Source organism: Vipera berus, assembly GCF_964194415.1.
Source record: "Vipera berus genome assembly, chromosome: 2".
Lineage (NCBI taxonomy): Eukaryota > Metazoa > Chordata > Lepidosauria > Squamata > Viperidae > Vipera > Vipera berus.
Window position 1 is genome coordinate 278,875,552 of NC_138203.1, and position 25,287 is coordinate 278,900,838.

At 47.5% G+C, this 25,287-nt stretch overlaps 1 protein-coding gene across 3 annotated transcripts; it reads right to left on the bottom strand.

The window, feature by feature from the left end:
- Positions 1-242: 242 nt before the first annotated feature.
- Positions 243-17,224, bottom strand: LOC308661169 (uncharacterized protein). Of its 3 annotated transcripts, none has more exons than XM_081316002.1 (6): positions 17,177-17,224; positions 9,181-10,266; positions 6,567-6,696; positions 3,429-3,905; positions 2,362-2,589; positions 243-1,245 (listed from the first exon to the last, which is right to left on the bottom strand). In XM_081316002.1, the coding sequence occupies exons 2-6, from the start codon at positions 9,946-9,948 to the stop codon at positions 638-640; spliced, it is 2,211 nt and encodes a 736-aa protein (XP_081172128.1). In that variant the 5' UTR covers positions 9,949-10,266; positions 17,177-17,224; the 3' UTR covers positions 243-637. The 3 variants fall into 3 exon arrangements, with proteins under 3 accessions (XP_081172128.1, XP_081172126.1, XP_081172127.1); XM_081316000.1 differs by lacking the exon at positions 17,177-17,224 and adding an exon at positions 14,753-14,870; XM_081316001.1 differs by lacking the exon at positions 17,177-17,224 and adding an exon at positions 11,887-12,334.
- Between the last annotated feature and the right edge of the window lie 8,063 nt (positions 17,225-25,287).

A 25,287-nucleotide genomic window follows, 5' to 3' on the forward strand; every position in this document is an offset into this window, starting at 1 on the left:
AGGTGTCTGCAGTTGGGTGGGTGGCTGTCAGAAACGTCCAGATGGGAGTTCAGATCAGAGCCCCGCCCCTTTCCTTGAGCGTCATGGTTGTGTGGCGCCCGTGAAAAGAACAGCGGGATGTCTCTTGTTTTTATTGTTTCGATATTTCTGAGCCCCGCCTGACCCCCTCCCCCCCCGCTCAGAAAATGAACATTTGGGATTGAGAGTATAAGGTTTCACACCCACCCACCCATCCCCGCCTCCTAAAAAACATGGCTGTGATATAAAGTTGGCTTACCCTTTTTATTGGAACGGAGAAAGGAAAACTGCAATGTTACTGTGCGTAAAGTAATATTATTAATAACAACATAGTGATGGTCAAAGACAGAAAGAGTCTTTACGTACGTATCTCCAGAGAAGCATATGGTGGGCAGGTGTGTGTGTATGTGTGTGTGCGCGCGCGCATACACACACACACACACACAAACCCGCCCGCCCACCTGTGCAGGGGGGAGGATTCAGCTGGTTGGTTTGAACTCAATTGCTTCATCAACTAGCCAAGCTTCTCTTCTCTACTCAAGCTAGGATCTCTGGATGCTGGAAGTCGGATCTGCTCAAAACTCACCCGGTGCAGGAAAATTAAGCCAACCGTTTTGAATTACGTTGCTGAAACCTCAAAGGCTAAGTCACTGGATCGCATGTTGGCCTTTCCTACCGGTAAGGGCTCCGTGGGCGGTTTTTCCTCGGTCGCCTCCAACTTCACTCCGTTCCTCCACCCTCCGCGGTCCTCAAGAGAGGCCGAGGGAGCTGTGAGGGTGGCCGAAAGATCCCCTGGATTGTAGTCTACGGACATCTCTCTCAACTGGGTCCCTTTCGGGTTGCCTGATCGCCTGTGGATCAGCTGGTGTTTGTATAAGCTGGAGGTGTAGCTGAATTTCCGTCCACAGTCCAAGCAGGCATAAGGTTTCTCGCCCGTGTGGATCCGGTCATGCCTGACCAAATCCGCCTTGTCCCGAAAGCCTTTGAAGCAGATAAAGCACCAGTATTTCTTCTGCCCCCGACGGCTGACCGTTTTCTTTGTCACTTCGCCTTTTTGGTTCACGCTGGAGGCCGCTGTGGGATGCTGACTCATCAACGGCCGCTGTCCCAGGCTGCTGGCAAAGAGGCCAACTCTGTTCTCGGGGAATGTTTGGTTAGGCCAGGGCCAAGAAGGGGTTGCCCCATCCAGGTGGCTATTTTCCTGGTTCCCATGCTGTTCTTGGTCTCCTGCAATAAGAAAAGAAGTCGAAATATGCCAGCCAAAGAGAGCATAGACAGAAGAGCAGATCCTCGACCCACTTAAGCGGTTCAGACCATTCAGACAAGCTCATCAAGCAGCTAAGAACTTGTGCTAAATCAGATGTATCGAACAACATTCGGAGTGCATCACGGAGACGTTTCAACCACCGCTGCCCTCTGAGAACGAGATAATGTAATATGTAATGTGAGGAGCCGTGGTGGCACAATGCTTAGAATGCAGCATTGCAGGCTGACTCTGCTCACTGCCAGGAGTTCGATCATGACCACCTCGTGGTTGACTCAAGTCTTCCACCCTTCCGAGGTCGGTAAAATGAGGGCCCAATTGTTTGGGGGCAAATATGCGGACTCTGTCAACTGCTTAGAGAGAGGGCTGCAAAGCACTGTGAGGCGATATATAAGTCTAAGTGCTATTGCTATTAGGTTATACTAGGCTATACTATATTAGTATAGTACTTTCGAACCGGTGGATTGGCAGGAGCTGGAGCGTGAGACGGAAGCTCAGCCCGCTTTGCAGCAAAAACGGGTCTCGAATGCAAACCTCCTGATGGTCAGCCCAGCATTCTACCATACGAATCGGTTGCCAAGCATCTGAATGTAAATCACGAGATCCTGGAGATGCTGCGACATTCCAGCTGATCGGCGCTTCTTCTGGGCTCAGCGGAAGCGCCGGGATCAGCGCCGAGCTCCAGCTGGAGCCTGGCGCTGATCCTGGCGCTTCCGCCGAGCCCTGACAGCCCCGAAGAAGCGCTGATCCTGGCGCTTCCGCTGAGCCCTGACAGCCCTGCAGCTCCAGCCGTCTCTCGCTCAGGCTTGTGCGGTGCTGCCACCGGTTCAGCTCATTCCCCTCCCCCGCTACCACTTTTCTAGGATGGCTGCGTACCACCTGCCAGGTGCCAATGAACCACAGGTGGCACCCGTACCACTGGTTGAAAAGCCCTGGACTAGAAGACCTCCAAGGTCCCTTTCCAACTCTGTTCCGTTCTCCTTCCTTCAAGACACATTTCCTTGGAAGCAGGTATCGCTTAGTTTCAGGGCAGGAGAGGTGAAGGCCGAGGGGTCCTCCTCTTAACGCTTCCTCCATACCTTTGTAGGTTTCTCCTTCGAGATGCTTCCTCTGATGTCTGTTGAGGGCCGGCTTTTGGGTGAAACACTGCCCGCACTCAAGGCAGCTGTAAGGCCTCTCTCCCGTATGGACCGTCTGATGCCGAAGGACCTGGGAAACGTCCCGGAAGCTTTTCCCACAGGCCAAACACTCTGGACGCTTGCGACCGCCCAGGTCAGTCTGTGAGGGTTGAAGACTTGGGATGAAACCTTTTTGGCGAAGAAAAAAAGACAACCGTAAGCGTACAGATAGTCCTCGACGTACGACACTCCCTCCCAACTGAGCCTCAAATTTATGTTGCTAAGCGAGACCGTTGTTAAATGAGCTTTTTCCTCACTTTACGACCTTTCTTCCCACAGTTGGTAAGATAATCCCTGCAGTTGTTCAGTTAGTGACACGGTTGTGATGCGAATCTGGCTTCCCCCGTGGGCTTGGCTTGACAGAAGGTCGCACAAAGGGATCGCGTGACCCTGCCACACGGTGACCGTCATATATACGAATCGGTTGCCAAGCTTCCGAATTTGGATCACATGAATTCTGGGAGTTGAAGTCCACAAGTCTTCAAATCGCCAAGTTTGAAGACCCCAGTTTTAGAGAGTCATTGAGGCCACCTGGCTGTTTGTATCCTCAGGGCCACCTGAATGGTGCCAAAAGGTGTGGGGGCCTTCTTGGCTGCAGGATGATTTTTTTCTGCCCTGTGTTCCCCCCCCCCACACCCTCCAGTCAGAGCTGAAGAAGCTTCTTGGATGAGAAGTGAAACATCTTCCAAGAAAAAACAAGAAAGTTCAGTTGCCTCCTGGAAAAGCACTTTTGGGACAACCGCGACCCGGATGACGTGAGAATCTCCACAGATCGTCAATATTCTGTTTGTGTAGCTCAGATCTCAACCTTGGCAACCCACTTAGCAACTGTCTTGCTTAGCCACAGAAATCTTGGGCTCCGAATGGAGATCTTATGTTGAGGACTGTCTGTAGTCCATTCGGCAACCCTTCCGATATTCCACATCACCCACAGCCTTTGGATAGCGGCGGGGAAGCCCCCCTCGTACCTGAGTCATTCTGGCTTTCCAGATGTTTTCTCAGATGCCGGTTAAGTGCGGGTTTCTGGGTGAAACTCTGCCCACATTTAAAGCACCCGTAGGGCTTCTCTCCCGTGTGGACGGTTTGATGCCGGAGAACGTGCGAAAGGTCCCGGAAACTTTTCCCGCACACTGGGCACTCCGGACGCTTCCGACCCGCATGAGAGATCTGGTGAGTCTGAAGCTGCAAGGCGTCTTGAAAGCTTTCGCCACATTCGAGGCACCAGTGCCCATGTTCTTCCAAGCGGACCACCGTCTCGTAGACCCCTTCACTGCAAAGCCTCGCTTCGTCCCCTTTCTGGACCAGCTCCGTTGGGTTCGTCCCCACCAGCCTGTCCCTGCTGTCGAGGAATCCCGATTGCCCCATTAACGATCCGAACAATACGGGAAGCTCAGGATCCCTTTGCTGAGAAACCCCCAGCGTATTCCTGCTCGTGGTTGGTTCACCTGTTGAAACAGCATAAACATCCAGATGTTGGGCTTCCTCTAGGGTCCCAGGGGTAGGCCACCTTGGGTCTTTTAGGACTCGTGGACTTCAACTCCCAGAATTCCTCAGCCAGCATGGCTCAGCTTGGAAACCTCTCCCTTTCCCCTCAACCTGGCTGGGTCAGGAATTCTGGGAGTTGAAGTCCACGAGTCATAAAGCGGCCTAGGGCAGGGGTTGGCCACCTTGGCTCTTTGATGACTCGTGGACTTCAACTCCCAGAATTCTTGAGCCAGCATGGCTCAGCATGGAAACCTCTCCATTTCTCCTCAACCTGGCTGGCTCAGGAATTCTGGGAGTTGAAGTCCACCAGTCATAAAAGAGCCAAGATGGCCTACCCGTGCTCTAGACCAGAACAAGAAACAATAGCTGGAACTGGATACTGGTACATCAGGTTTGGGGAGTGGGGGGGTCTACCCATTCCAGCATCCAATTCCCAATAGAGACAGCCTAGATTCAGCCATCACCGGCTTAGTTTCACTACTAGCTTACTCCTAAAGGCAATCCACCCTGACTGTTCTTTGGAAGGACAGATAGTAAAGCTGAAGCTCAAATACTCTGGCCACCTAATTGGAAGACAGGACTCTGTGGAAAAGACCCTAATGTTGGGAAAGATGGAAGGCAAAAGGAGAAGGGGACGGCAGAGGATGATATGATTAGATAATGTCAGTGGCATAATGAATTTGGGCAATATCTGGGACAGAGTGGAGAGTAGGGGTGTGTAGCAGGCTATAGTCCAGGGATCCCCAACCTATGGGCCATGGCCCAGTACCAGGCTGCGGGCTCTTCGCCAGCAGGCTGCAGAAATGGCTGGCCAGGGCGCGCACACGTGGGCGCAGATTCCCCCCCACTCATGCTAGCCCCCACGGCTGTTTGCACATGCCCGCATGTGCAAACAGGAACGCTAGCGCGGTGGGGCCTGCATACCCCGTTTGTGCCTGCGTGAAAAGGCTGCTAGCGCGGGGGCATCGTGCAGCCCATTTGTGCATGCACGAATGGGCCACCAGCGCGGGGGGGGGGTGTTGTATGGCAACAGCCGCCATAGGGGTGCACGGCCATTTGCACATGTGCATGGTGCCAGCGCATGCTACATGCACGAACGTGGCCACTAGTACTGCACTAGTGGGCGTGGCCCTGTTTGCCTGCGTGCACATGGACGCACAGGCAGTAATTTGGAAGCTGCTCTCCCCCTCCAGGCCATGAGCCCAGAAAGGTTGGAGAACTCTGCTATATCCATGGGGGTCACAAAGAGGCAGACACGATGTAGCCACGGAATAACAATAGCTTATTATAGATGTCAGCAATTTTCCTCTGTTCTCTTTGTCCTCCAGAATCTTTTAATATCAGATATATCTAGCACAGAGATCTGAAACACTGAAGATCCTGACCGGCTCATGGTTGACTCAGCCTTCCATCCTTCCGAGGTCGGTAAAATGAGGACCCAGATTGTTGGGGGCAAATATGTCAACTCTGTACACCGCTTAGAGAGGGCTGTAAAACACCGGGAAGCGGTATATAAGTCTAAGGGCTATTGCTAAGTACTATTTATATAGCCCAGGTGTCAACGCTGCTAACATCGGATGTTTTTTGCATTGACAACAAATGGAGAGGCAACCATTTTCTATTTTTGCTTTTAGAGTCAGATGATGCTGGGGGGAGGAGGAGGAATGTGCATGAGAGTCTAGCTAGACATAACGATACTGAACCTAATGTGAGAACCAAGGTTATTGAAATAAGATGATAAGAATTGGTGGGCTGGAGAGCTGGAGGGAAAGCCCGCGCTTCAAACTAATTGGGGCATGTGATTTATGACTGTCGGCTGAAGGAGGGAAATGTGCTTTGATACTATGTGCTCAAGGGAGGAGAACTCAGTTTTTGGCTTCAATTATGTTAGTGCCCATGCTATGTGACTCAAATAAAGATTCTTTAAGGTAAACAATGCCTCGAAGTTCTTTGAAGAGTTCCATCGGTCGGAACCAAGACATGATGATGGCTCACCCATCAACTGCTGCCCTCTCGGATTCTCCACCTATCGTCTCCCTCTCCCAAGAGGTCAATCTTTGGGTATAGGTAGTCCTCATTTAACGACTCATCACTTAGCGACTGTTCGAAGTTAACAATGGACCTATGCAGACCTACAGTTTGGTCCTCGGCCTACAGCCACAATTGAGCCCAAAATTTCTGCTCTTAGCGAGACATTTTGTTGACTAGGTTTTGCCTCATTTTGTGACCTTCCTTGCCACAGCTGTTGAGTGAGCCACAGCAGCTGATAAATTAGGATCGTGGTTGTTAAATGAATCTGGCTTCGTTGTTGACTTTGCTGGTCAGAAGGTCGCAACAGGTGAAGATCACGTGAGCGCTGGGACATTGCAACCATCGGTAGAAATGAGTTGCCAAGCGTCTGAATTTTGATCATGTGACCAGCGGGACGCTGCAATGGTCATAAGTGTGAAAAACGGTCGTAAGTCACTTTTTTCCGACGCCGTTGTAACTTCGGTCGCTAAAACAACTGTTGTAGGTCGAGGACCGCCTGCTTTCAATATGCACAAATACTACTTGTACGCTTCCAGCACCCAATCAACACAGAAGTGCTCTCTCCTGCCCTTACTACAGTGAGTACCTACCCACGCCGTTGGGATCCTGACTGTCTTTCAGTTCAGCTTCTCCACACAGGTGGCTGTTAGATCCAGAGGCTGCCAGGGACTCTCCAGCCTCAGGGGAGACCACCACCACCGCTGCGCACGGTTCCAGCACCTAAGACAGAAGAGGCAGCTCCCATAAGCCACAACTTCAGAGCCCGGGGACAGCCCTGTGAGGTAGTCCAGACAAGAAGCATACCAGGATTAACAACAGGCAGTCCTTGACTTACAACCACAACTGAGCCCAACCTTTCTCCTGCTAAGCGAGACAGTTGGTGAGTGAATCCCAAAGGTGCTTTTTCATGAGGCGACTGGTCTTTCTTGCTTTTCTTTTGGACAGAGAGGACCAGTGGCTTGAAAGAGGGATCAAAGAGGCCATCTAGGTCAAAACTGAACACCCCTCTCTCAACAGAGGGGGAGGGATACGACCTCATCTATCTCCAGTCTACAACTCAGTCCTTTCAACACTTCCAAGAAGGCTCCACACCCATTTGCACCACTCAGGTGACCCTGAAGACACAGATAAACCTCCAAGTGGCCTCAGCTTGACTCTCTAAAAGACTGCAAATGGCCAGCTCTCTGCAAGGAGTATAAATCCTTCCATTCCCCACCATCCAGTCAGAGCTGAAGAAGCTTCTCGGATGAGAAGCGAAACCTCTTCAAAGAAAAACAAGGAAGTCCAGTTGCCTCCTGAAAAAGCGCCTTTGGGACAACCGTGACCCGGAGGACTGAGAATCTCCAATAGACACTTGGAATGTGAGTCTTGCCCCATTTTAGGATTTTTCTTGCCAGGGTGGTTATTGAATCACTCCTGTTGTTAACTTAGTAATTTGACTTCCCCATGGACTAGCCCAGGGGTAGGCAACCTTGGCTCTTTTATGACTCGTGGACTTCAACTCCCAGAATTCCTGAGCCAGCCATGCTGAGGAGAAAGGGAGAGGTTTCCAAGCTGAGCAGTGCTGGCTCAGGAATTCTGGGAGTTGAAGTCCACGAGTCATAAAAGAGCCAAGGTGGCCTACCCCTGCTCTAGGCCGCTTTATGACTTGTGGACTTCAACTCCCAGAATTCCTGAGCCGGCCATGCTGAGGGGAAAGGGAGAGGTTTCCAAGCTGAGCCATGCTGGCTCAGGAATTCTGGGAGTTGAAGTCCACGAGTCATAAAAGAGCCAAGGTGGCCTACCTCTGGTCTAGTGTAATCTATGCATCTACCTTCCCAACGACGAATTAAATGGGATTCACTCCCAAGTAAATGAACCAAGGGACGCAACTCACTTTTCCCCCCAATGCCGTTAACTTCAAGCAGTCTCTAAACGATTGGTTCTGTGTCAAGGACTGTCTTTAATTCTACTTTATTGTAAGATTACATTAACAGAACCTTGCAAATCTGAAAGTGCATTTCTCCCCTCCCCCCCGTTCCCGACATTATTAATATTTCAGGGGCAAGAAGACCCTCAAAAGAAGAAACTGGGGTACAGTTATGATCAAGCCACGAGGAATTACAGAGGTCCGAACGTGTGGTTTTCGAAGGACCCCAAAGAGAAAAAATAAACGCACCAATCAAATGCCATGATTTTCTGCTAATTCTAATTTCGGATCAATAAAGAGGTGAGGTTGCCAATAAAGAGGTGAGGTTTTCGTAAATGCTTGCTAGCTAAATCACGAGTGCGCTACTCGACTTAAAACTCTCACTGTGTCCCGGAGCTTTGGGGTAGGCAACCTCGGCTCTTTTACGACTCATGTACTTCAACTCCCAGAATTCCTCAGCCAGCTATGCTGGCTGAGGAATTCTGGGAGTTGAAGTCCATGAGTCGTAAAAGAGCCGAGGTTGCCTACCCCTGGGCTAGAACAATTGATAGAAAATTCCCCTTGCTTAAATTCTTCCACAGAGGCCTATACCATGGGTAGGCAACCTCGGCTCTTTTATGACTCATGGACTTCAACTCCCAGAATTCCTGACTCAGTCCTGCTGACTCAGGAATTCTGGGAGTTGAAGTCCATGAGTCATAAAAGAGCCGAGGTTGCCTACCCCCGGCCTATACCTTAAATAATCGGGTCACAGAACTGCTTCCCCCACCACCACCCTGTGTTACTTCCCCAGAAACTCTGTTCTTGGTAGCGCAGGTAGTTGTCACTTAACAAAACGGAAATAAGCCCGAGCACACATTTGTAAAGGGCGGCATCACGGGACTATGCCGACTTTGCCAGAGTTCTGATTGCTGCCGTTAAGCGAACCCCCACAGGGTTGTCAGTGCGCAAATGTCACATTAGCTGGCTCTGGTGGCAGAAAACCCAGCCAGCATTTCCTCCCCAAGGGGAAACGGTGCATCGTAACGGTTAATAAAGGGGCCACAACAGGAGTGAGAGATTCAAATTCTGGTCCCCCCCCCTCCAGCTAGGAGGATTCTGGACCAGTTCCTCTCGTCCAGTCCACCCTGCTTGCAGTGGGTGGCTGTGGGGAGAAAAAAATGGGAGGAGATAAATTTCTGAATGAAAGCCGGCTTACACACACACACACACACACACACACACATAAACAAACAAACCTTTTGAAAAACCATTTGATGCCGGTTCTAATCTCCCACACTAGAGAGACAGATTACCTTAATCTCTTGTTCCTGGCTCCTGAGGAACTCTTCGGCGAGGCCCACCGCCTGGGAACAAGCTTGAGGACAACGGTCCCTGACCCAGCCCTGCATCTCTGGAGGTAGGACGGCCAGGAACTGCTCCAAGATCACCTGCTCCAGGATCTGCTCTTTGGAGTGCTTCTCTGGCATCAGCCACTGGCAGCAACATTCCCGGAGTCTCTTGCAAACCTCTTGAGGTCCTTCAGCTTCCTGGTAACCGTACTGCCTAAAGCGTTGGCGCTTAGCTTCGGTCAAGAGAGCCTCTTCGTCCACACCCACGTCCTTCACCGGCCTGCTTTCTTCAGCCTCTGGACCATAAAAGATCGGAGGGGAAAAGTCACCGTTGTTGACCACCAAGAACTGGGGGACACCTTCCCCATTCGACCACTGGCTGATGTTGGCCACAGACTCGTAGGAGTCCCAGGGGAAAGGTCTGAATTGGTGTTGAGGCCCAAACCCGGAAGGTAAAGGCTGGATCGCCTTCAAGACTTCCTGCCACTGGGTTTCCCAGCGTTGGGCCAAGCCCTCCTCTGATCCGTGGATCACCTCTTGGGGAGCCATCCAGCCCAGGAACTCTCCTATGGTCCCAACCTGAATGACCCGAGGGACCGTCCGTTCCCCATCAGCTTCTAGGGCCCTCACTTGGGCTTCCTCCTCGGTCTTCCTTGTAGGGTTCACGCCGTGGCCCAGAACATTCTGGAAGGAGAGGAAGGTGGCTCCCCCAGCCCTCAGTTCAGTAGCCATCTTTGTGGCTAACGTTTCACACAAGGCAACGTCCACATAGAGTGGAGGAAAGGTCCGCGTGCGAGGCCGACGGGAGCTTTTCAAAGCTGCAATGACGAGGATTTCCAAGCCAAATAAGCTCCCCGGACAGCTGTAGCCTCCTCTTTGAAAGATAGCTTTAAAAATAAAGGTAAATGATTACAAAGGATGAACCGGATGGATCTTCTGGCGAGGCCCACAAGCTTTGGAAAATTGCAGTCAGACACACAGACAAAAAAAATCACTCAAGATCAGCATAGAGACTGTTCTTCCTTGACGAAAGGTGACGGACAGCTGATTCTAGAAGAGAAACCGTACTTTAAAATGTTGGAATATAAACTCTGATCACCCCCAGATATTTTAAATACAAAATTAATCACATTTATCTAGCCGCCCACCTCACGTGAGCTGAGTGAACCATGGCACTACTTTTTTCTGAGTTCAGGAAGATTCAACAGCGCGCATATTTTTTGAGACAATCTCACCAGCTTCTAATCCGCCTATTATTCTACAACCTGATGTTAGATTGCTTTTGTCTTCAACCACCATCGTTTATTTATTCGGGTTTTGTTTTTTTTTTAAAAAAAATGGTGTGGCTGCCTGGCTTAAAGGGGCATTTTAAGGCCGTCCTCGACTTGTGACCACAATTGAGCCCAAAATTTCCGCTGCTAAACAAGACAGTTGCTGAGTGAGCTTTTGCCTCGTTTTATGACCTTCCTTGCCACAGCCGTTCAAGTGGATGAATCAGTGCAGCTGTTAAACCGAGTAACACAGTGGTTAAGGGAATCTGGCTTCCCCATTGACTTCCCCATTGATCAAAAGGGGATCACAGCGTCCCCCGGGACACTGTGACCGTCATAAATATGAGTCAGTTGCCAAGCACCCACATTTTGATCACATGACCATGGGGTGGGGGTGGGTGCTGCAATGGTCATAAGTTTGAAAAAACGGTCGTAAGTCGCTTTTTCCAGTACTCTTGTGATTTCTAACAGTCAGTAAACAAATGGTTCACTTTCCTTCTGTTTTTCTCTTGTTATCTGACTGCAAAAATCTTATGGAAAGAACTACCTTTCTGGTGTAATCTAGGCCAGGGCTTTTCAACCAGTGGTACGGGTACCACCTGTGGTACATTGGCATCTGGCAGGTGGTACGTGACCATCCTAGAAAAGTGGTAGCCAGGGGGGGGGAATGAGCTGAACCAGTGGCAGCGCCGCACAAGCCTGAGCGAGAGACGGCTGGAGCTGCAGGGCTGTCAGGGCTCAGCGGAAGCGCCAGGATCAGTGCCAAACTCCAGCTGGAGCTCGGCGCTAATCCCGGCGCTTCTGCTGAGCCCAGAAGAAGCGCCGATCAGCTGGAATGTTGCAGCATCCCCAGGGTCTTGTGAATTACATTCAGATGCTTGGCAACTGATTCATATTTATGACGGTCAGTGTCCCAGGGTCATGTGAAGTGACCAAAACCTGCTGCAACCACCCAGCGGGGGGGGAGATAAAAACCAAACACCCCCACCCCCCACCCCCGCTGCCAATCCTCAACAGAAATGCTCACAACAATGAAAACCTCAGACAGTAGGAAGAGCGCCGCCGTGAAGGCAGGCAGGTGTCTTGCTCGGCTGTGGCTTGGGGGGCACTTTTTTCAGTGCCATAGTAACTTCGAACAGTCACTAAGCGAACAGTTGTAAGTCGAGGACTACCTGTACTTCATCACTTTTTTTCCTTTTTTTTTTTGGTCATCAAGTTTTTGACACCTTGCTAGGCGACTGGCGGTACTCGGATGTTGCCATATCCTAAAAGTGGTACAATGATTGAAAAGCCCTGGTCTAGGCATCTACCTTCCCAACAACAAATTAAATAGGATTCACTGCCAAGTAAATGAACCAAGGGATGTAAAAGGTTAACCTGAAATATTTACAAGAATGACCTTGTTGCCTCTCTATCCTCTCCCTTGCTCCAGAATTTCAATAATGTGTCCCTTTCTCAGCTGCTTTTCGCCAAATCAACCCTGCAAGGTAGGTTAGATCAAAGAAAGGAATAGTTCTTTTAAATTCCAGTCGCGCCGGTCTAAGTCGAACAATTTGAACATCCTGAGAACCAAGACATAATCCTTCCTGTTCAGGCCCTTTGATTTAAGACGTACCACCTGGCAAGATTTTGGTCCCTTTATAAAGTTATTTTTAAAAACTACTTAAGACCTTCAAGTTATTTTTAGAGGTTTACAGCATCCTGTGTAAACGGCTAACATTTTTTAAAAATAGATTTTACTCCACATTGGGATTCTTTCTAATGGGAGAAAAAGTTGACTGCACCATTTCTAAACACATAAATCAGGGTCTAGAGACCGACTGCCCAAACTGCGACCCCAAACCCAGTTATGTATCGTCGAGTGCCAGGTGGGAGTGGCCCATTGGGTGGGTGTGGCCAATTGGGTGGGTGTGGCCCACTGGCTGGGCGTGGCTGCGGGGGTAAGGGCAGACTGGGTGGGACTAAAAAGTTCAGTCAATTAATTCCAACTTTGCGATATCTTTTTTTTCCCCCGTGAGAAGTTGAAATTGATTGAATGAACCTTTTTTTTTTTTGCACACAGCGGCAGAAGCCTAAAGCAAAAAGGTTTTATAAAAGCCAGCTGAAAGCCTAGGACTAGGGCGATGGGGCATGTGCCCACAGAGAGGCCACAGGTGGCACGCATCCCATAGGTTCGCCACCATGGATTTAGGGTTATCTATGTTTCCTGGTAAAAAACATGGGAAAATCCCATTGGAGGAAAATTCCACTTAGGGTTAGGGTTAGGTCACCATGAACTCATAGAGCAAAATGGACATCACCAACAAATTCAGAATACTTGGGTATGGTTAGGAGGACACTGACTTTTCTAGGCTGCCCTAACTATGTTTCCTGGTAAAATACATGGGAAAATCCCATTGGAGGAAAATTCCATTTAGGGTTAGGGTTAGGTCACCATGAACTCATAGAGCAAAATGGACATCATCATCATCATCATCATCATCATCATCATAAGTTGGAAGGGACCTTGGAGGTCATCTAGTCCAACCCCCTGCTCAGGCAGGAAACCCTATACCATTTCAGGCAAATGGCTGTCCAGTCTCTTCTTAAAAACTTCCAGTGTTGGAGCATTCACCACTTCTGGAGGCAAATTCAGAATACTTGGGTATGGTTAGGAGGGCACTGACTTTTCTAGGCTGCCCTAACTATGCTTCCTAGTAAAATACATGGGAAAATCCCACTAGAGGAAAATTCCACTTAGAGTTAGGATTACCTCACCATGAACTCAGAGAACAAAATGGACATGGCCAATAAATTTGGAATGCTTGGATATGGTTAGGAAGGCACTTACTTTTCTAGCTTGCCCTATCTATGCTTCCTGGTAAAATACATGGGAAAATCCCACTGGAGGAAAATTCCACTTAGGGTTAGGTCACCATGAACTCAGAGAGCAAAATGGACATCACCCAAAACTTCAGAGTTCTTGAGTATGATTAGGAGGACACTGAATTTTCTAGCATGCCCTATCTATGTTTCCTGGTAAAATACACGGAAAAATCCCATTGGAGGGAAATTCCACTTAAGGTTAGGATTACCTCACCATGAACTCATAGAGGGGGAAGGGTGTTCTCTGTGGGCGCGCCGGCCCTATGGAACCAACTTCCCACGGAACTCAGGACTGCCCCCGACCTTCGCTCATTTCGCCGGGACTTGAAAACCTGGTTCTTCGAGCTGTTTGGCCCAGACTGAGGGGTTTTAATTTAATTTAATTTAATTGGGTTTTAGTTTAACTTCAGGGACTGTAATTTAATTACTAGTTTTAATTGATTTTAATTTTGTATACTATGTATTTTAATTTTCCCTGTAAACCGCCCTGAGTCCTACGGGAATAGGGCGGTATATAAATTTAAATAATAAATAAATAATAAAATGGCCATTATTATTTCTTTTTTGCCCACGGCGACGGAGGCCTAAAGCGAAAAGGTTTTATAAAAGCCAGCTGAAGGCCTAGGACTGGGGTGACGGCACTTGTGCCAACAGAGAGAGCTCTGCGTGCCACCTGTGGCACACGTGCCATAGGTTCGCCACCGCGGCCCACCCCTTCAGCAGCGGGTTGGACTAGAAGACCTCCAAGGTCCCTTCCAGCTCTATTGTGATTGAAATTGAAAATCTTAAAAACATAACATTTTAGGTACCTCAACTCCAACACATCCTGGCAAACTTCACCTCGTCAGCAAACCATACCACTTTTGATACAGCCTGTAAATGCCATTCTTTTTCTTGTTGATTCATTTGGGTGTTAACTTTAAAGATCTGCTCTTCCGCGCTAGGAACAAATTCTGAAGCCTGCATAAGCTTACCGCACTGCAACTGAGGTGTCAAATAAGGAGGGGAAGTAAGTTACAAAAAAAAAGTCTTTCAAGATTCTCTTGCTGGGATCTTCACACCCGTGGCTGCCCTTGCCTTGCCGCCTGAGAGCACCCCGGCATCCAAATTCATAGCTGCAAGGAGATAACTCTATAACTTTTCTATAAGGGCAAGCATCTCAGCCTACTGCGGCAGGAAGAAAATTCTGCTTTTAAAAAAAGCCGTGGAATCAAGGAGGAAACGGGGAAAAATAAAAGGTCCCCGGGAGAGAAACTCAAGCTGCCGGGATACAGACGGCAAACTGAAAATGTATCTAAGCAACGCACAAAAGAGAAGAGAGTGCAAGGACCACAGGTGAGCGAGACCAGACTCTGCAAAAACCTTGAAGTCCCAGTTTTGCCCACAGCATTTATTCTCACCTGCGCATTACGCTTCTTCCCACAATCTATGAGACCCGTGGCGTAGATGTGGCTGTTGTCTCTTGTTGGTCTGATAAGTTTCCTACAAGGCAGGGCGGTTGGGCGCGCAGGAAGAGGCCTTGCCGAATTTTATACAAACCCATCCTCCAGCCCCAAGGTTACTCCAGCCTCTCTAGGAAGTAGGAGTGGCTGTGGTGTAACCCTTTAGTGTGCTTTCCTACAGCTCCTGGAGTGAGCGCCAAGGGAGGGGAGTCCGGTGGCCTCCTGTTGAGATGCACACGGAGAACATTTTGATGGGGTCCTTTTCTTTGAAGAGAGGGACAATTACACAAGGACAATTACACAATAGATACCTGCGCAATTAAGGCTCCTGGGATTTCTAGCACAGCTAGAGAAGAGGATTCCCCTGGACAATCAAAGAGAAGCAGCTTATAATTTCCCAAGCATCTCTCGGAGGGATCGGCATCCAGTAGGAACATTGCACCTCCTTCTAATTCAGGGGTTCCCAACCTTTAAGACACGTGGACTTCAACTCCCAGAATTCCTTGGCCAGAGAAGCTGTAACAAGATTGGCTTGCTTCTCAAGAGTGTTAGCGCTTTCAACTGAACTGTTGTATCCTTTACTTCAAGCTCTCCAGCAAGCAACTCTTTTGCCTGACACTTCATAGTATTTTTTTGATTACATTAGGTGCTCATTGAGATTTAAATACCAGAGTTGGAAGGGACCTTGGAGGTCTTCTAGTCCAACCCACTGCTCAAGCAGGAGAACTTATATACCATACCAAACAAATGGTTCTTCTTGAAAGCCTCCACTGATGGAGCACCCAACCAGCCATTCCACTGGTTGATTGTTCTCGCTGTTAGGAAGTTTCTCCTTAATTCCAGGTTGCTTCTCTGCTTGATTACTTTCCGTCCATTGTTCCTTGCCTTGCCTTCTGGAAAGTAGATTGACACTCCCCCCCCCTTCTTTGTGGTAGCCCCTCAAATATGCTATCTTACCCTTAACTCCTTTTTTTTCTTTTCACCGGTGCAACTGAATACTCTGTGGTGTGCAGAGATTCAAAGCATGGCAGCTACGCAGTCGTATTCTATTTTTTTTTTAAAAAAAAAATCTCCTAGGTGCATCTTTCCAGATGTGTTGGACTAGAGCAGTTCCCTCCCCCCCAATTTAGGCAACTTTCAGCCATGTGGAGCTGAAGTCCTAGAATTCCCCCAAGCAGGCTGGGAAATTCTGGGAATTGAAATCCGCACAGTTTAAAATTGCCAAGGTTGAAAAACACGGGATAGTCTTCCTACTCAGCCAAGTGGACCATATAGATTAGGCCAGGGGTCTTCAAACTTGGCCCTTTTATGACTTGTGGACTTCCAGTTCCAGAATTCCTCAGCCAGTTTGCCTGGCTGAGGAATTCTGGGAGTTGAAGTCCACAAGTCATAAAAGGGCCAAGTTTGAAGACCCCTGGATTAGGCACCCAATTCAGAAGTTGCTCATTCAACTACAGCACCCTTTAAAATTTACCTTCCAATGATCACACTCCTTGGGAGTGATGGTATTTGTAGTCCAACGCATTTGGCAATTTAAGGAAACCCAATGTTTGATGAATTCCTAAGCGAAGAACTGCAAGAGTCACATTGCAGAGCTATTAGTACCACATCTGTGAAAAATGTAGGCCATAGCTGAGGTTGTTTTTTATTATTATTATTGTTGTTGTTGTTGTTGTTGTTATTATTATTATTATTATTATTATTATTATTATATTATTATTAATTTTTCATTTCATTTTATTAAATTTGTATACCGCCCTTCTCCCGAAGGACTTATTATTATTATTATTATTATTATTATTATTATTATTATTATTATTATTAATTATTTTCATTTCATTTTATTAAATTTGTATACCGCCCTTCTCCCGAAGGACTTATTATTATTATTATTATTATTATTATTATTATTATTATTATTATTATTAATTTTTCATTTCATTTTATTAAATTTGTATACCGCCCTTCTCCCGAAGGACTTATTATTATTATTATTATTATTATTATTATTATTATTATTATTATTATTATTATTATTATTATTATTATTACTACTTTTATTTACCACCCATCTCGCATAGCACATGGCTGGTGTGTGGCTTCATCCCTCAACACATTTTTTTTAATTTTTGTATTATTTCATGCTTGTTATACTCGTTCATTTTTAACTTCGCTTCCCCGGCTCCCAAGTCTCAATTAACAAACGATCCAGCCTAGAATCGCTTCTGCCCCCTCCAAAATATTTGGGGCGGGGGGGGGCGGGGGGGGCAATTCAGATTTGCAATCCAAGATTGCACTCCTAATATTAAGCAGGATTGCAACTCCCAGCAACACACTCCTAAGTAACGTTCCGTTCGGCGGGGCAGAAATTGCATTGCTCACACTGAATCCAGGGAAAGCAGCAACGGCAGGATCCTTGAACATGTGCAGAGTATTCCTCGACACGATGCTGCTTCTTCTTTGGCAGCGGCAGTCTCCCACTTGGGCGCTTCCTGCTCGTTCAAACCCGAGGAGCGCCTGCGGTTTCTCCCGGGGAGGTACTCTGCACTCGCTCAGAGTCACAGATGGGAAAAAAAAAAAGACACAAGCGCTTTCTTTCCAAAGCGCAAAAGGTCGCCAGCCGAAGATCACTTTACAGCTCCGCAGCGGAGCTCCAAGGGTTAACCAAACCAACTGCACCGTGATGCCTAGAGAGGCCCAGAGCGACAAGGCACATGGCGGAATGGAAAGAAGGAGGCAACTTCCGGTCTCGCCTCCTTTCTTTGATCTGTGACGTTGTAATTCCAGGGTTTTTTGTTGTTGTTTTTTTGTTTTGCTTACTATTTTATTTCCGGCGCGCGTTGCCGTCAGGGAAGCTGAGGCACAAGCCTTAAAGCTACAGTACGAATTCAGGCAAATCTCAGCGCAAAAAAACCCCACCAAAACAAAAGAAAGTTTAAACCTCATGGGAGTTTTAATATGCAACCAGAGCTCACATCAGAGGCAACCTTAAGCTTGAGAAAGCGGATCAGCAACGCTTATTTAAAAATTATTTATTTATTTATTATTTTATTTATTTATTCAATTTATATACCGCCCTTCTCCCGTAGGACTCGGGGCGGTTCACAAGGTTATTTAAAAAACAGATACAACAGTTACAAAACTTAAAATCAATTAAAAGAATTATATAAATTCCTCAACCTCCCGTCGTTAAACGGGAGGTTTGGGTTTCTCATTTATTAATAATAAATAATAATAATAATAATAATAATAATAATAATAATAATAATAATAATAATAATAATAATAATAATAATAATAATAATAAGTTGGAAGAATGGGTGTTTAAAGTTTCGAATCTTGCAGAGATGTTTAAGATTTTTTGTGTATTTGAAGGATCATTCACAGGAAAGATATATTTCAGTTTGGAGGAGATGGATAGATTATATTTAGAACAAATATGGGACTAAAAAGTTCCATTTAGCTTATGAGTAGATTTTAGTGGGATATTGTTATTGGTACTTTGATTGTAGTAATGTTAAAGGGGAGTTAAAGCACATTATGAATTTGGTTAATTGTATACTTGCATATTTTTTATTTAGAATATGATTATTATAACCATAATCCTGTATTTAGCTCTGGGAAGTGGGGGGGGAAGTGGGTGGTTTTGGGGTGGGGGGGATTTGGGGGTAAAACCTTTTGTAAAACTTTTCAATAAAAAAATAATAATAAGTTGGAAGGGACCTTGGAGGTCATCTAGTCCAACCCCCTGCTCAGGCAGGAAACCTTATACCATTTCAGGCAAATGGCTGTCCAGTCTCTTCTTAAAAACTTCCAGTATTGGAGCATTCACCACCTCTGGAGGCAGGTTGTTCCACTGGTTAATTGTTCTAACTGTCAGGAAGTTTCTCCTTAGTTCTAGGTTGCTTCTCTCCTTGACTAGTTTCCATCCGTTGCTTCTTGTCCTGCTTTCAGGAGCTTTGGAGAATAGCTTGACTCCCTCTTCTTTGGGGCAGCCCCTGAGATATTGGAACACTGCTATCATGTCACCCCTCACCCTTCTCTTCATTAAACTACACATACCCAATTCCAGCAACCGTTCCCTATATGTTTTAGCCTCCAGCCCCCTAATCATCTTTGTTGCTCTTCTCTGTACTCTTTCTAGAGTAATGCAAAGCGCTCCTTCAGTAACTGCAACGCCCCGCTTCCGTATTCTCGCTGCGATGGTATTTTCCCCACTCGGCAGTTTTGAAAAGCTGTCATACCAATCTGCCATTTTAAACCCCACCCCCAAAAAAAGATTCAAGAATGACTTTTTTAGCTGCGAGCTACGTCCATCGTTGGCTGCTGAAAGCCGAACCGGGGAGACTGCTTAACTTCGAATAGTGCACCATATCCCTAGTGCAGGGGTAGGCAACCTTGGCTCTTTTATGACTCGTGGACTTCAAGTCCCAGAATTCCTGAGCCAGCTGTGCTATGCTCAGGAATTCTGGGAGTTGAAGTCCACGAGTCATAAAAGAGCCAAGGTTGCCTACCCATACCCTAGTGCAGGAGTGGCAAACTCAATTTCATTGAGGGCCGCATCAGCATTGCGGTTGCCCTCAGGGGGCCTGGGTGGGTATGGTCTGGGTGGGCGTGGCCTACTGGGTGGGCGTGGCTAGAGTGTGTATGGCCTACTGGGTGGGCGTGGCCAGCTCTACATCGTTCGCATCAAGGGTGCCTATGGGGGCCTGGGCAGGAGTGGGGCAGATCTGGGGGTCTCTGGTAGAAGGAGAGTCTCTGGGCCAGGGCCAAGGCAGTGGGGGCCGTTCCCTCACTGTTTCCAGGATGGCTTCGCGGGCCACATGAAACCACTTTGCGGGCCGCATCCGGCCCCCAGGCCTTGTGTTTGACATGTCTGCCGTAGTGGATGTAATGCAGTTCAGAAGAGAGGGAGGGAGAAAAGAAGGAAAAGAAAGGGGGGAAGAGAAGAGGAAAAGGGATGGGAAGAGGGGGAGTAAGGGAGAGAAAAGAAAGGGAAGGAGGAAGAGGAGAGGAGAGCAGGAGGGAGGGAAGAAAAGAAAGGAAAAGAGAAGATAGGGAATGCTGTGATTCAGGGTCAGCCTGTGGGTTCGGCAGTTGGGTTGGACGACTCAGAGGAGGAGGAGGGGGGTGTTGAAGACCTTGCTGAGGGGGTTGAAGATCTTGCTGATGAGAGCCCTCAGCCAGGCCCCTCCCACTTGGTCACCACGGAGACCCAGCTGTGTGATCCTGACAGCGTGGATGAAGATGACCCACAGCTGGCCCTGTTCAAGGACGCCCGACGCAGGAGGCAGTCAATTAGGAGTAGACAGAGGAAGGCCATGGGGCTCCTCGGAAGGAGGCAGAGAGAAGCCACGCCCTGAACTCTATATAAGGGGAATGTGTGGGGAGGGCTGGTTTGCTGAAGGCAACCGCTTGGATAGTTCGTGTTTCTTAAAGCTCCTGTTTCTTGGTTCGTGTCTTGTTTGTTTTTGTAGCTATAATATTTGGCAGGCGTAATTCCAGCCTCTTGCCGTTTGTAAAGGGGTTGTCCCTGCCTTTTCTGCAGAGCCGGTAGCAGGCTGGTAGAGAACAGGGAAGAAGAGAAGAAAAAGAAGGAAGATAGGGGAGGAAGAGGAGGGAGGAAAGAATGGAAGAGAAGGAAAAGGGGAAGAGAAGAGGAAAAGGGATGGGAAGAGGGGGAGGAAGGAAGAGAAGGCAAAGAAAAGAAAGGGAAGGAGGAAGAGAGATAAGGGAAGGGAAGAGAGGGGAGGGACTCAATGAGGGAGGAGGAGAAGTGTGGGAAGTCAGCCCCCCAGAGAAGGAAATATCAAAAGGGCAGAAAAATCTATTTCCTAAAATGGATCTTGAAGAGGCAGGAAAACAGGCCCACTTTTTCTCCATAGCCCCAGGTCTCGCTTCCCCAAGCAGAAGCCAGCTCTGTACAAATGCAGATGGAAACCGTCAGGAAGGTTGCAAGGCCCCTCAGCTGGGAGATTAAGAAGACAGAGACACCTAAAATCTACATACCCCAGCCCCAGGGAAGTAGGACTTGAACTTTGGACATGATAGGATTAACCCATCACCATCAGAATACCAAGAAGGCACACTCTTGACTCAGGTCAAAAGTTCAGGGCACAGGAAATAGCCCGAAACAGGAACAGGAAGCAACTCCAAACAAAAGGATCCAGAGGGTATAAAAACCCACTCCCTACATGTGGTCAGCCCTTCTTTTTCTGCCAGCCATCTTTCTGTCTGGTAAAGGTAAAGGTTCCCCCGCACATGCGTGCTAGTCGTTTCCGACTCTAGGGGCCGGTGCTCATCTCCGTTTCAAAGCCGAAGAGCCAGCGCTTTGTCCGAGGACGTCTCCGTCGTCATGTGGCCGGCATGACTAGATGCCAAAGGCGCACGGAACGCTGTTACCTTCCCACCGGAGTGGTCCCTGTTTTTCCACTTGCATTTTTACGTGCTTTCAAACTGCTAGGTTGGCAGAAGCTGGGACGAGTAACAGGCGCTCACTCTGTTACGCGGCACTCGGGATTCGACCCGCCAAATTGCTGACCTTCTGATCGACAGGCTCAGCGTCCTAACCCACTGAGCCACCTGGTACTCCTCTCCAATAAACTGCAACCACCTTCCCAGAGCAGTTGCCATGTTTGTTCTCAGCTTGGATGAACCACGATGAAGACCTTTCTTCCAACAGAAGAGAGGGGAGGAGGAGAGGATGAACAGGAAGGAGGCGGGAATGAGGAGGAGGGAGAGGGAGAGGGGCAGAGGAAGAGAAGAGAGGGAGGAAGGATTTTTGATGATCTTGGCCTGATTCCATAAGGAAGGGGGAAGCTGGCAGAAAGTTAGAAGTTACTCCTGCTCCCATTGCTTTTTGGCTCGCTCCTGCTCAGTCTGTTTCTCTATTTAGAAATGAAATGACAGCTCCCCACCACCACCACCACCGGGGCCCGAATTGTCTAGTTCAGGGGTAGGCAACCTTGGCTCTTTTATGACTTGTGGACTTCAACTCCCAGAATTCCTGAGGCAGCATGGGGGGAACTATGGCGCCCTCATGACTTGTGGACTTGCAACTCCCAGAATTCCTGAGCCAGCCATGCTGAGGGGAAAGGGAGAGTTTCCAAGCTGAGCCATGCTGGCTCAGGAATTCTGGGAGTTGAAGTCCATGAGTCATAAAAGAGCCAATGTTGCCTACCCCTGGCCTAGGCCGCTTTATGACTCGTGGACTTCAACTCCCAGAATTCCTGAGCCAGCCATGCTGAGGGGAAAGGGACAGTTTCCAAGCTGAGCCATGCTGGCTCAGGAATTCTGGGAGTTGAAGTCCACCAGTCATAAAAGAGCCAAGGTGGCCTAACCCTGGTCTAGTTGGTAGAACACATATATGTTAAAACTCTGGACAGAAATGACCGATTTCATTACTCTTTATTTGCAAAGCATCTTCCCATTACACTAAAAGATGATTACCATACAATCCTTTTAAAGCCGCCCATGCATACGAAAGGCAATCAGCTACAAGAACCAGCTACTTTCGAAAAGCAGAGATTTGACACAATTCCTACAAAAGGGCAAAAATCAAGGAACAAGTGAAGAGGAGGGGGAATCTCTTTTATGTTTGGGAAACTGAGCAGAGACTGTTGCTCAGAAGCGATTACCTTTGCATTCTCACGTTATGCCACGTGCATCACTTGTTTTAAAGATTCTTCCATTTGCAAGTCCCTTTTTAAAAAAAACTGCTGTAAATTGAGGACTATCTGCATTGCAACATTTTCAGAATAGATCGTCTCCATCCAAGATCTTTCCCCTTCTGCTGCGAGTTTTTCAGAAGGGTTACAGTGATTAGTTTCCAATTGCCTATTCTTTTTTTTTAAAAAAAATCCAAAATTAACTTGCAAATTCAAGGCAATCAAAGTGCTGGGTTTTATAGTGTAACTAAGAAGCTTATTGTGCTGGAAAGACCTCAGGGTTAAAATAAAAAAAAAAGGAGAGAGACTAATGTAATATAAATAGCAAAATCCTAAACTAAATACGGATAACAAACACAGTCTAAATTTAAAATATACATAACTTACCAGAGAATCAGAAACTCAATAAATGTCAAGTGTTTAAAACTCAGAAGATGGAGGGAGGGATGAACAAGATGGCGATTTGAGAAAAATCCTGTTTATAGATTTAAATTTCAAGTACCTTTGGTAAATGACCCAAATCCATCCTTCTCTGTATCCCTTTACAAGTAAATTAAAAATCTTAAGTGTTTGTCTGATCACACGTTCCCAAAACCTGCACCACACAATACCATTCCAGGTAACAGTTCCCAGAAAATGTCACAACCATCTAAGTCAGGGGTCTTCAAACTCGGCCCTTTGATGACTTGGGAACTTCCAACCCCCAGAATTCAGCTCTGAGAATTGAAGTCCGCAAGTCATAAATGGACCACGTTTGAAGACCCCTGATCTAAGTAGTTTCAAGAACTGAGGGTCCCTTGAGAAAATTTTAATATTTAGCATGGTGCAGCTGCAGAAGCCCATCATTCTGTCTCAAACTCTACAGACCCTTTTATAAAAGCAGCTCACCTCCATCATTAACCAATAAATGTCAGCATTTATTAGAAGGGGCTTGCCACAAGCCAAGGTTGTTTTAGAAACGTGTTTGTTTTTCTTTAAAAAAAATTTAACTTGTCTGTGCATTTTCACCCCAATGACTTCATTGGATGAAATACGGTTAAGAAACATTTTAAATGTTAAGTTATGGCTTTTGTGTGTTTGTGTGCGTGTGCGTGCGCGTTTGTGCGCACGCACCTTGGAGTCAATCTTGAGTCCCAGGGACAACAAGGGCAAATCCGTGCATTTTTCTTAGCCATGTTTTCAGAAGTGGTTTGCCATTGCCTTCTTCTTAGGGCTGAGAGAGAGGGACTGGCCCAAGGCCACCCAGCTGGAACTGAGGGCCTGCCAATTTCTACCTGATGCCTTTGACCGCTTCACCAAATTGACTTTTTGTAATTACAAGAATTTAATGGATTTAATAAGATTTAACCCTCAAATCTCTCAATAGTCGAATGCCTGCGCCAACTCCTACTGAGTCTCTGGTGTGTAACGTTCTCACACAGCCCTTATTGGTGCTCAGGAGTCCTATGACACCCCAATCCTGCACTTATTCTTCTATAAAAAGTAAAGGTAAAGGTTCCCCAAGCCGAAGAGCCAGCGCTTGTCCGATGACGTCTCCGTGGTCATGTGGCCGGCATGACTAGACGCCAAAGGCGCACAGAACGCTGTTACCTTCCCACCGGAGTGGTCCCTATTTTTCTACTTGCATTTTTTACGTGCTTTCGAACTGCTAGGTTGGCGGAAGCTGGGACGAGTAACAGGCGCTCACTCTGCTACGCGGCACTCGGGATTCGACCCGCCAAACTGCCGACCTTCTGATCGACAAGCTCAGCGTCCTAACCCACTGAGCCACCGTGTCTTCTTCTGTATCATACTCTTAATACAGCACAATCTTTTAGCACCTCAATACCCATCAGCCACAGCAATGTATCGAGAGCTCTGGGTGGGAAAGCCTTTCCAAAGTATTATTTCAGAACTGCTGACGCGTAGGAAGAAAAGCCAGCTCAAAATCGTAACAAGAATCCCAGTCTGTGTAAAAAAAAAAAAACAACTAACGGATATATCTGCCATCCCAAAAATCTGATTTGGTGTTTAGAAACCACTAACATTGTCTGTTGTTTAAAATTAACCACAAGAGCCCACTGATGCCTTAAGAGCCAGCCTACTTTAGTCAATTTTAGTCTGTGTAGTACAGGCAATCCTTGACTTACGACCGCTCGCTTAGCGACTGTCTGAAGTTATGACCTACCTGAAAAAGACTTACGACTGGTCGTTTGTCACACACACACACATACACACACCTGTGCCTGAGGAGCTGGGCAACACGGCCGCATTTGAAGCGTCGTGTGATCTCATTTGGCACCATTGCAAACAATGGGTACACTTAGCGACCGCTGCATTTGTTTTACAACTGCCATAGTCACTTAACGACCGCTGCACACACAAAAAATCACAAAATCGGGTAGGTTGTGTGACTGGCCCATTTTACGACAACTATATATATAGTTGATCTTCTCTGCACTTTTTCCAAAGTCTCAACATCTTTTTTTTTTGTAATGTGGTGACCAAAACTGGATGCAAGTATTCCAGGTGTGGCCTTACTAAGGATTTATGAAGCGGTACTGATACTTCAGGCCTATGGTGCTGGAGAAGACCCCTGCGAGTCCCTTGGACTGCAAGGCGATCAAACCGGTCAGTCCTAGAGGAGATCAACCCTGACTGCTCTTTAGAAGGCCAGATCCTGAAGCTGAAACTCAAATACCTTGGCCACCTAAGGAGAAGGAAGGACTCACTGAAGAAGAGCCTCATGCTGGGAAAGGTTGAGGGCAAGAGAAGAAGGGGACGACAGAGAATGAGGTGGCTGGATGGAGTCACTGAAGCAGTAGGCGTGAGCCTAGATGGACTCCA

Coding starts and splice junctions, on each gene's coding strand:
- LOC308661169 (XM_081316002.1), bottom strand. CDS start 9,948: ATGGCTACTGAACTGAGGGCTGGGGGAGCCACCTTCCTCTCCTTCCAG. Junction 2,590..3,428: donor GGAAAGCCAGAATGACTCAG/GTACGAGGGGGG, acceptor TTCGCCAAAAAG/GTTTCATCCCAAGTCTTCAA. Junction 1,246..2,361: donor CGAAGGAGAAACCTACAAAG/GTATGGAGGAAG, acceptor TTCTTATTGCAG/GAGACCAAGAACAGCATGGG.